Here is a 13,534-nt window from a genome sequence, read left to right on the forward strand (position 1 = left end):
CACAGCTCCGCAGCATATACATATACATCGAGCAAAGAACATTTCTTCTTCTTTTTTTCCCGCTTCACATTATACTAGGAGCTAGAGAATGTAAAGAGAAACGAGAGTGAGGAGTGACTGCAACTAGAGAAAATGATATGAAAAACCAACAACAACATCAGAAACAGCAACAGCAGTAGTAGCAACAATGAAGTCGATGAATTTCTTTGTAGGAAGAAAAACTTAACAACAAAACACGCAGCAAAAACAATGCGAAATACAGAGATAGATATACATTCGTGGCTACAACAAAAGAGATAGATATACATTCGTGGCGCTCAGCAAAATAGATCCCTGGCCCGTGAGTCATGAGACGACGAAAACAAAGCAACGAACTGTAAATGGAATCAGTCAAGGAAGCGTTCGTTTTTGATGGCTAAGGGCCATACAGACAAACCTGTCACAATATTGGTTTGACTTGAATTGACGACAATTTGTCCGTTGGCGTACATTTTTATAACATCAAACTTTTTCTCGGTTTTTTTATATCTTTTGCTGCACATAAAACGCGTCCGCAAATTTTATATACTCTCATTCCCATAGATCGTTTTGAATACGTTTGCAAACTAATATGAAATAAAAAAAAAATCTACGCCGAAGATCCCATTTGCTTGCGCCCGATTCGAAAAGATTTGATGGTGTGTGACTGACTGATGGAATGAGACAGCAACACGGTGCTGGAAAAAATCGAGCGCTGAGCGGCAAACAAACTTGTGATATCATTTTATATCTGCAATATTTCTCGGCATTTGAGCTGCATTCGTACGCTCATTTTCCTTTACGATTTAACTTTTTTTATGCTTTTCATCGTCTTTTTCTCGTCCGCCTTTTTCTCTTCGTTTGTCTCTCTGTTTTACTCCGTATTTGCTTCTAACCGCATTCCTTGGATTTATAGCACATTAATATATATATATTTATATATATATATATATATATGTGTGTGATGACTTGGTTCGTGATGAATGCAATGGGTGCTGCGTTTTTGCCAGCTTTTGCCATTTGTATGCGTGTTTATAGGACATGAATATGATTAGCATTCATTTATAAATTCATTGCTGCATATACATTTTTTTTGTTTTGCCCGTTCATTCTCTGTCTACACGGTGAAACCATTAAAACTAGGTGAGCTAATGCATAGTATGCATTACATACCATGTTTAATGCTAAGGTAACAACAACAATAAAAACAACAACAGCAATTTGCAACCAGAAGAAGGAAGAAGAAAAAATCGCAAACATTTTTCAACATAATTTTTCAACGGTCGTTAATACATATATATAAATTTTTCCTGGTGTTTTTTTCTACGTATTTCTCCTTCAATTCAACCGCAATTTGAGTGTGCATTAAGCACAAACGTGAACAGGCACACGTTCATTTTCAGCGCACATTTTTACTGCAATAATAATCGTGGACGAGCTGCTTTTTCTATACTCTATGCGCGTTTTTCGCACTAATTTCATTTCATGTAAACAAAGCAGCGCTACTTTTTTTCCACCGTAGAAAGATTGTTGATTTAATTTCCGAGATTTGAATGCCAGCAAGAAAAACAAAATTATAACTGGCGCTTACAAAGTGGTAAGTTTCCCTCCAGAATACACTTTTTTTGTGTTCATTCATGTTTATAAAACAAATGAACGACGAAGAACCAGAAGAAAAAAAGTTACCCAGACTAGAAATGGAAAATAAAAAGTTGAAATGCATTTGTGTCGTTGAGAATAAAAATGGGATTAGCCGAAACTGCTCGTTTACATGTGAATCATTTTTGTGTTTCTGGTGAGAGATACGAAGCAAGTATCTCAGGCAAAGATGAAGATCTTAGAATGTTCTAAAACATTGTAAAAGACATCCGTCTTCTATCTCTTACCAGAAACAAAAAAATTATTCAAATGTAAACGAGCGGTTTCGGCTAATCCCATTTTTAATCTCAACGACACATTTTGATGATAGAAAACAAACGAACGAATGGAAAAGGGAAACAAAAAAAAACACGGTGAATGTTTTAACATTAAAACTAAACAGTCATACAACAGGCCAATGAAAGGATGGTTGATGATTTGTTTAAAATCTAGGGAAAAACAAATTTTTCTGATCCAGACAAACATACGGCTAAAAAAGACTTAGAGTTAGGCAAAAAACTCAAAATTCAAAAACACATCCCATTTAAAACTAATATAAAACTAAAACCAGTAATACCGCTTTTTAATGTTGCACAGAAAATGACAAGAACATAAAATGGAGAGAAATGAAAAAACAAGAACAAGAACAAACGAAAATAACACAATCCGAGGCTGCAGGTGGCAATTATCAGTCCACAGAAATGTACTAATATATTTTTTGGATGGTGTTTCAACTGATTACTTTTGGTCACGATCGCATTTGATTTTGTTTTCTTTTTTTTAATTTTCTATGCACGGACACGACACAATCATACAATTTCAAAGAAGTATTTTCGGTAGGTATTTCAATAAAACACAATATGCAACTCAGCAAATTAGCAACGCTCTAAAATGACGATCACAACAACACAAGTAGTATATCTAGATATAGCATGTTTTTGTTTTGTTTCGGTTTTTTACTGCTATGAAAATGGCATTTAATGGAATGTTTTTTTTGGGTTGCATTTTGATTTATGGTTACGATTTTTTTTAAAGCTCTTGCAGATTTTTGTTTTGTTTCCTTAATAATTAAGAGTATATAATGAGAGAGGCCACCCAGAGCCTACTACCAACCGATTAATGGTACACTTTCACTCGTGCTTGGCATTGCCTCCGCCACCATATTTAGAAAAACAGTTAACGAAAGTAGAATTGTAACACCTAAATTGAAACGGAAAATTGATGCGATGGTTTAGTTTGGGGTTTTATTTTTTGTTTTAAGTTTGTAGTTTGTATGTTGATTATTGTTACGTATGTTTATGTGGTTTTTTTTTTGTTTTGTTTTTGTGGGCTGGGGATATCTTCTTCAATTCGATGAATCTCCTAATTTGTCCGATTTTATGTGTCTGTGTGTCTAATTTATCTGTATGAATAAGTTACGTGTGACTGCTTGATGAAACCTATCTCAATGTTGATTCACGTATACCCTGACACACACCTATAACACTGTAACAGTAACACTATGTATGTAGGCGTACCCTTTGAACTCTAGAGAGAAATAGAAATTTATTCGTTTTCTACATCAAGTGCAGAGACAAAAAAAATATGTTGCAAAAAGCAAGTAGACAAACAAATCAAAGCCAGAAAAATGAAAGCAGAATTTGTCTAATAAAAATAACCCAATCTTAACGGAGGTAATATTTTAATAAATTTAGTAGTAGTCTGTGTGGTTCGTTACATATATTTTTTATGCCCTATTTCGAATGTGTGCCAGGTATAAGTGCTCTATCGTGGAAATGGAAAAGAAACCCACAGAGATAGGAAAAAAAGAGTTTGTTTCAACGACTATCGAAATCGTTGCAATCCTATAAATTATTTTGTGTCACTGTCTGTGGATAGGAAACAAAGAGTGAATTGAGAGTATATACCCTAAAGAGAAAAAATAAGATAGAACCACCAGTGATAGTCATGTGAATGTGGTCAGAATATCTTTCGATATTGATTTAGTTAATTTTTGATAAGGACATTTTTACGTGCCCTTTGACCGATCCGAAAAATTGGAAATCCACAGACGAAAAGAAGATGATGAAGAGGGAGCGACACAAAAAACGCTTTTCATCTCTTCTTCAGAAGAGTTTGTATTTTTTTTCTCTATCTACTTCTTCTTCTTTTCACTCACGAACGACACGACGTAAATCGGTATGTAACCCACGTATTCGACAAACGAACATTTTTCATCTACCCTATTCCATCACGTTTTTTCCCTTTTCTAATGTGTTCAATTGAATTTATTCCGCTCTCGAAACCAAATTTTGCCTCGATACAGCATCGACGAGGTTTTTATCCGGTTATACCATTTTTTTTGTTGTTGTATCCCTTTCGTTACATTGCATTTGGTTGCGTTAGTTCGATGTATAGTTGTAATTCACGTGTGGAAACTCAAAAAATATTTGGCTATAGTATAATATGGTGATCACGCGATGCCATCGATGTTTTCAGACCTACTAGTTTGGCATTAACAAGCATTGAAACATGTAAACTCTTCATGATTCCGTTTCATTCGTAACATTTTAACTAACTTAATTGTGCCCCGGTGACGCTGCCTACATTTTTTTTCTTCTTTGCTCTGGGATTACCTCAATTCTTTTTTTCAACTAATTTTCTTAATTTTCTGCATTTTAACTTTTTTTCGTTGCTTCTTCGCATCGTTTAAAAACTCATTTTGTTTTTATTTAAAGAAGGGCAAAGCTGTAAACCGCTTGAAAGAAAATTTATTCAAATAGAATGCTCAAGTATTCTAATTGTTTATATTATATCGAGAAAAAAAAGAGGAAAAGCTAAAGAGCAAATCGAGGAGAAAATTAAAACAAGATCGAAATTCCTGGAAGAGAATATGCAAAGTAAAATAGCGAAAACCGCAATGTATATAATATAGATTGTTTTAAAGACAATGGCGCTGGTTCTCTCACAAAAGAAAGGTAGGGAAAAAAAGCTCTGTACATACCTAATGTTAATTTTTCCCCACTATCCGGAGGTAACGTGAACCCAAGCAGGGCCATCGATGAAATTAGGACGCACGGTACGATTAAATTGAAAAAATAGTATAATGTTCGACGTCTTATTTGAATTGTAAATGTAACATCTACGTATGGTTCGGGACAACACGCATAATTTATTGTGTTCTTGATTCCTGGCATACCTGTATATTGTTTTTTTTTTTTCGTTTGCACAGAGAGGGAGGAAGAAAAAAAGAGAGAAAATATGGTGAAAAATTCAACGGCTAAGACATTGTGTTGTATGTTTAACTTTAAAATGGAAGCGCTACCGGCAGCAGCAACATCATATGAAAGTGTGTATTTATCGGTTTTTCATCGCTCGATAAAATCGTATGTACACTTCTGTTATGCGCAACATACAAGAATATCTACACAATTTCACATTTTAAATTGCACACATAGCGTAGCGCGCGTGTATATGTTAAACTTCAACGTTGGATAGCTGAGATTTCAACATATATACATATAAATATATACAGATATTCAAACGCGCTCAACTTACCGAGTAGGAACCATTCACCATTCGTAATAAAATCGGAGATATCACCTCCATCCTCTGATTTTAATACCAAATCAAGCTGTGAGTATTGTATGAGATTCCAACCAGGCACAAAGCGATGTGAATGTGTTTTTAGTTCGAAAAATTCCGCCGAGAACACAAACATCAACGGAATAAGATGAAGAACGAAAAAACCCAGCAAAGATCGAAACGAAAGCGGAGCACAGAAGAAAAAAATGAAATAAGAGAAAAAATCAAAAAAGAAGGAAAAAAAGCGTAAAACGTTTTATTTCATAGTTAAGATCTACTTATCGAATTGAACCGTCAATTTAAACACATTCAACAATATGTATATACTAGTATGACGGCAAGACTTTGCTAAACTTTCTTTCTCTCTGTGACATTCCAATTCTTTCCGTTTATAAACTTATTTCTTGAGCAGCTTTTCTTTCGTTTATTTTTCCATTTTTTTTTTGTTTTTCGATAGCGTTTTATTATTTTCTTTTCAGATGACAAATATTCCATCCAAATATTCTGAAGGGAGCAATATACCGAATTTCACAAGTCAAATATCAGACACATAAAACTAGTGACTGTCGAGCGTTGCGACAGGAGAGGCGGAACGGAACAAAAGACGATGGCGAAAAAAATTCGTTTGAAATATAAATGAGAGCAAATGCAGCATTGAAGAGCACGGATTACAGTTTACCAGTGATTCAGAACATGGGTTTTCGCAACAACGGCGCAAACTGAACAGGTGCAAAATATTTTTTGTTGTTGCTCTTCATTGAAAAGTCTACAATATTGAATTGTCGTAAATGTTTCGATGTATGAACGTGTGGAGCGAAGGTTGTAAAAAGGCCTTTGTACATTGCAATATATTGTCTCCGGAATAGATGTAGTAAACTACTGAAAACGAATACTTTATTCAACAACAACAACGGCAACAACGACGACGGTGATGGCGGCGGCGATGGTGTCAAAATCGAATCGGATTGAATACGAAATATGCCAAAATCTGTAACGTATATTTAGTGTGTCATGTTGCCGCAGTGTTTGTTGCACGTGATCGTTTTGGATTGTGTCGCGCGACCGTTTACGCCATTCAAAACAATAAACTAAGCATCCAACATTTTTCCTGTTGTTGCCTGTTCATTTGTTTGACAGCTCGTTTGCCATTCACCATTTGCATTCAATATTGTATGGTAGTCGGTCGGTGAGCTGTTGTGGCTGCTGAGCTACGCTAAACGGCTAGAAGCCCCGTGTACAGGCATATAGGCACGGCACGGCACAGCACATTGTGCAAAAAACGGATAAAACACGAGTAATATGCACGATTAGATAATGAAAAACCCTATGAATCTGTCGTCTGGATGCTGGTTTTGGGTTATACTTATTTGTTCGTATTCGGCAAGCACGAGAGAGAGAGAGAGAGAAAAGGATGGAGAGCGAATATTTCGCTATTCATTGTCATAAATTTTTTGTTTGTTTTCAGATTTCATGTGTTTGTTAATTTTATGTTTTGTTTGCGTGTGTTCACGGCATAGATGCTAGCTCTGCACCGTGGAATACCGTCCGACATTTTCATCATACGTACCATATTGCCATCTGGAAAAAAAGTTGTAGAAAAATGATTTTTATTTATTATACATATATATACTGAAGCATGTGTATACGTTTTTTTTTTAAATTTTCTACTCTGTAGACAAAAAAAAAAACAATGAAAAAACATACCGTATGTCCAGCTACCGAACTTCATTTCGCAATGTTGATCATCGAATGGAAACCATGTTATATCGATTTTACACGTTGATTTGAATATGCCTGTTTGTAATTACGGAAAAAGCAAATAGAAAACATGAATTTCAATTCAGTTGAGGCCAATCTGTCGGCCGTCATCGCCGTTCCAAAATTCAAATATGGAGAAGAAAAAAGCTTGAGTGATTTTCCAAATACAGGAATTAAAGAAATTTCAAGTTGAAATTTAATCGATCAAATCACGCTTAACATTTAGTCCGTTTCACAACGAGAGAAAATTTAGTGCTCTGAATGCGTGTAGATTGATTTGTTTTTAATTGAAATTTGATTGAAGCATTTCTAACTCTCATCGATCATTGCATTGAACCAGATTGAGGCACAAGTGAACGAACGAGAAAGGGTGCAAATGGAAGTAAGCACAGCGGAAGAGGAGGGTGGGGGGGAGCAGAGCATGTTTGTTTTGTGTGAATTTAGGACCGTATAAAGTTCACTCATCAGAGAATCTCGTTGAACATAATTCGCTTACCTGGAGGGACATACAGGCAACTTCCGTTACTTTTAACTACTATATTCGTGTGATACGTTCCATCAAATCCTTCGTCGGCGCTGTAAAGAGTAAATAGAATGCGGACATTTTTTCATTGAAAGTATGTCTTAATTTCTTGGGAGAAGTGGAAAATGGTTTCATGTACGAGGAATTTGGTGCTCTAAAAGCACATTGCTTCTTTAATATGGTTTCCACTTGAATTCATGCCAAGAACAAAGTGTTTTCCAAGCAATAACCATATTCCTTCCATCATCGTCATCGTCGTTCCACCACTTTGGGCGTGTACTGCAAACACACACACATAAAACGCTGGCAATTTTTTACTAACCATTTTCCTATGAATTGATATAAAACCCGAGGCAAATCGAGGACGAAAATTAAATTTTAAAACGAGATGCTTCTAAACATGTAAATGCACTCAAATATGTAATTAAGTGATACAATCAAATAATCGGGCTCAATGCCGTTTTCATGTTGGCCAACATTGGAATTGAGAAATAAATTTTAGCTAAATATTTGTTGACCCAAAATTATTTATTTTTCATTAAATCATAGTGAGAGAGGTTATCAGGAATCTGCATGAAGCTGATACGTTGTTTTTGAGTGTGTGTGTTTGTATAAATAGTTTATAAACGAGTGAATGAGCCACACGTAATGTTAGCAACGGTAGTGGGCAAGCAAGTGTGTGTATTTTTGTGAATGTGTATTAGTTACATTAGAAGAATACAACAATTACCTGTTATACATTAAAATGTCTGGTTTCCAGAGCTTTTGTGGGGTTATCCGTAAATCCCGAACGCCGCCATATTCGGACTCGTTCCATTTTAAATTATAATCAAACCATTCCTGTTAGTTGTCCATCGATGTGTGCATGAGTGTGTTTGTGTGCGTGTGTGTGTTCATTGGTCAATGACCGCGAAAGCGATATAATAAAATTCATAATCAATTTACGGGACTCATCGTGTTTAAAAGTGTCATTTCATTGTGCGCCCAATATGTAATTGCATACACAGACAATTGGAACAAAAACAACAACAGCATCATCAATAGCAGTAGTAAAAAAAAACAAGCGTCATTTGTCCTCCAGTGTAATAAATCAAAAGAAAGCGAAAATATGCCCATTGCACAATTCACATTGAACAAAGAAAATGAATTGATGATGAAACAGGGAAAATGTCAATATCATCACCGTTGTATTCCAATCAAGCGGTCGAGTTATACAATACGTTAATTTGGAATTCGAGGTTAGCACAAACAGTCAAACGAGAATAAATTTTTTGACATTAAAATTGATTTTCAATTTCGATGTCACAGAAACTTTTTTTCACTTGATTTTTTTCCCTTCACAATGGTGCACTTTTTTCGTTCTGTTTTTTTTTGTATCGTCTCCAGATCGAAATGTGCGCCATGGCCATTGATTTTTTTCCCATTCTCTGTGCCATTTTATTGTTGTTGTTGGTGGTGGAATGATTCGGAAGGCGACCAACAATAATTTCATTCATGTGCAAATTGGTTTTTCGCGTCGTCGTTCCCAATGTTTGGCGTGCGAGATCGGCACGAATTACAGGAAATCGAGGAGGAGGATACATCCACAAGTTGTTAAATGACAACGTTTATGCAAATGAATTGTAGTAATCAAATTTAAAAATTTCCCAATCGATGCACGTCTCTCTCGATTTCTCTGTCGGACAAATCGAACACAACATAACACAACAGCTGGGGGAAAAAAGAACGAATATCGCGTATGCCGAAACTCAATTTAAATGACCGAATGGAGCGTGCGCGCTCGCACAAAAAAACTCAAATATAATTAATTTTCATTGTGAATAGCGTTTTTATGTGGTGATGCACGGCGCGAAACGCATACGAGTAGAATGAATGGTATCTATATGGTAGAATGGCGGTATTGAGTGCATTTAAATTACACTATTTGATTGGAAATTCGAAGAGCTCACTCATTCGCGTTCCTACGCGAAAAATGTGCCATCGAGTGGAACGCGGGAAAAAACGCGAGCGCGTGTTGTAAACAAAAAAAGTTTGGAAGAAGACTGAGAAAAAATCGTGTACGCTCATGATAATGACAAAATTGATAAAAATGGGCGATTTAGCCTACGATGGACACACAGAGTAAAAACCCATCACAATGATAATAACAATTTCCAGTGGGAAGCGCTTCATTGAAATTGTGTTCGGTGCAGATTTTGTTGTTATTGTTGTTGTTACTGTTGTTGCTGTGTATTTTTCGTTAACATACCAAGTTCAGCCATGCATTCGTCGTGAGAATTTGATTTTTTTCATCCTAAAACGGGAGAAGATAGAAAAAAAGCAGAGAAAGAGAAAAAAACGGAATGTAATGAAAAGTCTGAAAGTGAAAGGATGTTGTTATTGTTTTTATTCGTATGGTCAAAAAGCATGGAAACGATTTGGCATCGTTTGAAACGGAAATCAAACCTTCATAGCTTCCCATACACCATACATGTGAATGTGAATGGTTGTTCAAAAGAACGTGTGTTTAGGTTGAGTTCGAAACTCAACAAATCATGTTGTAAGTGCTATTTTTCTATCCGTTTCAAGTTCGTTTTCCATCCACGCAAAGAGTGATTTTTTTTTCGTCTCGAACAACAACAAAAAATGTGGTAATCCATTCCAGTACGTATATATTGTTTTGTTTTTTTCTACACAAATACACTTACCACATCGATAATCTGTTGGAGTGTTAGTCCGAATCGAACCGTCAACGCATCTGATTCGTTGGATACAGGTCGTTCAAGTGTGTTGTAATTACCAAGCAAATTGTTGAGCAGACGTTTTTCATGGGGTCCTTGATGACTTCCTGTTCACGTTATATAAATACAGGCAAAGCGTTAAACACTCAAAATTGAATAAACATAAACAATGATAAAATTTTAAGCAAACAAACGACGGCACAGAGATAGATGGATGGTTTATTTGTGCATTAGCTAATGTTATAGCAACAGCAGCAGCAATAGCGGTAGCGAATCACGCCTAACGAACCATCTCGTTGTCGACTAGTTATAATAATAATAATAATAATCATAAATGTAAATAGCTGCCGCATTTCGTAGAATTCGGGGACGGAGGCAGGGGGTGTCCGAATCGGAATTTGAATCTTAATCTCAATCGCAATCGATATAAATCATTTAATCGTCCACGGGCATACGCATATCCGTGAGTTAGGTGTAGTGGGATTGGGCCCACTCTATGAGTGAGAGATATAAAGGTAGCTCACGCAGCAATAAGATACATTCAACATAAAATACAGGTAAATTCCATTTTGATGAATTTTAATCAGACCAAGACGAATGGGATTTATAAGCATCCCATTTGATATGATATGAATGAGCGAGCGAACGAATGTGAGTGAGCTTGTGTTTCCGCTGTTGAGCGGGCCAGCGAGTGAGTGCGCGAGCGCCTGCGAATGGCATTGCTGTAGCTAAGCGATTCGTCAACAAATCTGTTTTCCTCCGAATTTTTGTGTGCATGGAAAGGTGTAGAACCCCACTGAATGAGCAGCCAATTGGTAATGAATTGATGATGAATGGCATTATTCTCAGCATTGAATCATATCAACTTTTTCGCTCGTTATATTTTTTCATCGTTCAGTTACTGTGCACAGTCGATTTTCTCTATTTCAATCTCTCTCTCTCTCTTGACTTCTTCTTCGCTCTTCGCAAAAGTTCTGTTCAACGCTTCATTTTCATGGCATTCAATTTCTTTTTGATGTGTCCTAAATGTGTGAATTGCACATGATTTATGATAAAATCTGTATGATAGAAGCTTTATTCAATTTAAAAGCCATTCAAGTTATACGTTTATGTAGGTAAACCAGCCATTTTGAGCCATTCTCGAATGTTCTCAGGGACGTTGTTTTTGTGTTTGTGGCAGGGTTGGAGACGAGTGAATTAAGGACTGGATTGAAATCGGTCTTTCTGGGACACAAATTCCATATAATCGTCAAATGTATGCGACACATTCTCGGAACGAAGCGACATTACAAACGAATAAATTATCCCGAAAGAACCACACAATGCCAATAAACGTTCATTTGCTACTCAAACTTATTAAACAATGCGTGTGTGTGTGTGTGTGTGTGTGTAGATGTGGACAGTTGAGCAATTTGCATTGAGATTGAACAAACAAAACTAGTCGACTGATTCATATTCAGTTTGTATTGAATCTCAGACATTTTGCTATTTAAACTTGACAATGTTTATGTGTGTATTAGCAAAATACACAATTTTCACAATGATTTGGTATTCGGGCGAATGTAATTGAGCTTTTGTCTCACCATAGCCCTTTCTTCGTGTCCTCGCTTGCTTGCTGCTATTGTGTTTTTTCTTCACGAAATTGGACTTTAAGCAATCCATTTCACACACTGCCCCTCAATCGAAACTCGGAATAAATTTCAATTGTTATGTGGCATTCGGTATGTCTATATGTGTATTGTTTTGCGCCTGTGTACACACAATTTTCATGTGCGCGCTCCCTTTTGTCTTTGTCGATCGACTCATGAAAATGTATTATTCCACGAGACGAAATTAGAAGTTGAAGACGAGAAAGTACGCAGCTGGAAACGAGGCGTGGTAGATTCGGTTGAAAACTTTCAATCAACATACAAAAACCCAAAACGGTTTTACTCTCGTTCTGTCTCACTCTTCTCTTCTCGTCTCTTCGATAGCATTTTCTTCAGCACACAACAAAGATTCATGAGCATTTGCCGCTTTGCAACAGCTCAGTCGGCCACAGTATCGATTTCGCACAGTCAAAATGCTCGGTCGCTCTCTTTCTTTCTCCCCCTCTCTTACCCTCTCTCTTCCTGTCACTTACAATCATTAACCCCATCTCTCTCTTTCGTTCTCGAAAGTTCTTCACCATATTTTCAGCCTTCTTTGCACCTAATTCGACTTGTGCTTTTGTTTGTTCCATTCGGTTACAGTTGTTTAAATTTCAGCAACTGTCATGGCAAATAAGTGCAAATACATTCAACCTATTAATAAATGAGGTTTCACTCTCTCTCTCTCTCTGCCACACACACACATACACACCCAAAAATTCGTCTCTCATTTCACGATTCATTTGTGTTGTGTGTCGACTCGTTGCAAAGTTTGGATGCTCCCTTTTTTCTGGCATTGTGGCTGTGAATTAAGTTTCGAATTATTAGTTTTAAGACTTGAATTCGAAATCGACCGAGAATTGAAAGCACATAATAGTTAGTGGAGTCATCGCAGCAAAATGACTTGAAATGATAAAAAATGCAGAGGCAACCCAGGCCAACTAGCTACACCACCGATTCCGAGTTAGCACACAATATTCCAACAACGAATGGTGGTTGATGTACTTTTTGTGGAACGATCGAAACGAGAGTGTGGTTTAGGAACGGAAATAGGATTAATTTACATAAATTTAGAGTGGAAAACACTGACGCACACACAACACTGGCATTGTTGCGAGGAATCATTTTTGAATGGATTCAATTGGAACAAAACCAGGTGAAACACAAATTTTATACTAAGGCAGTACACAATAAATCCTTTTTTCGCCGTATTTTCCCACACTCATACCCCAGACCCATTTTGGAATTGCGTTCTCTTGTTTTTGTGGTATATCGTTTTGAATTTGCCACTGCAGCAGCAGCAGCAGCAGCATAAGCAAGGAACTCTCTAACGAGCAAAATCATCATCATCAAGGCTTTTCTCTCTTCAAAATGAAGTTTAGAAGAATAAATACAATCACGAAAGATTTAAATTGATGGTGACACGGGCTTTGTTCATTTTTCTGACACTTTTCGTCGCATTCACCACGACGAAGGTAGTGAATGAGTATGTTCGGTTGGTGTTTTTTTCCTCATCCCATTCGAAATTCGGTTGTCGTCAGTATGTCAATCATTTCTAGTTGAGTTTTAAGCACACAAAACATTTGCTCGCTGCTTTGACTGGGTTGGTTTTTTTCTGCACTCTCGTATTCTATCTCATCTCTCTCTCTCTCTCTCTCTCTCTCTCTCTCTCTCTCTCTCTCTCT

The 13,534-nt window shown here is 36.6% G+C and overlaps 1 protein-coding gene across 1 annotated transcript in view; it reads right to left on the minus strand.

Moving 5' to 3' along the window:
• LOC129565077 (neuronal acetylcholine receptor subunit alpha-7) overlaps positions 1-13,534 on the minus strand; it is a 101,881-nt gene that overhangs the window by 57,164 nt on the left and 31,183 nt on the right. Inside the window, exons 3-11 of the mRNA XM_055439439.1 lie at positions 10,189-10,328; positions 9,750-9,794; positions 8,232-8,341; positions 7,475-7,554; positions 6,925-7,014; positions 6,788-6,798; positions 5,194-5,269; positions 4,640-4,834; positions 2,770-2,856 (exon numbers count right to left, since the gene is read on the minus strand). Coding sequence (XP_055295414.1) covers positions 2,770-2,856; positions 4,640-4,834; positions 5,194-5,269; positions 6,788-6,798; positions 6,925-7,014; positions 7,475-7,554; positions 8,232-8,341; positions 9,750-9,794; positions 10,189-10,328 — 834 coding nt within the window. The remainder of the gene's footprint in view (positions 1-2,769; positions 2,857-4,639; positions 4,835-5,193; positions 5,270-6,787; positions 6,799-6,924; positions 7,015-7,474; positions 7,555-8,231; positions 8,342-9,749; positions 9,795-10,188; positions 10,329-13,534) is intronic.

The sequence above is a fragment of the Sitodiplosis mosellana genome, unplaced genomic scaffold (assembly GCF_009176505.1).
Source record: "Sitodiplosis mosellana isolate CC-2019 unplaced genomic scaffold, AAFC_SMos_1.0 Smas_scaffold_2, whole genome shotgun sequence".
NCBI lineage: Eukaryota > Metazoa > Arthropoda > Insecta > Diptera > Cecidomyiidae > Sitodiplosis > Sitodiplosis mosellana.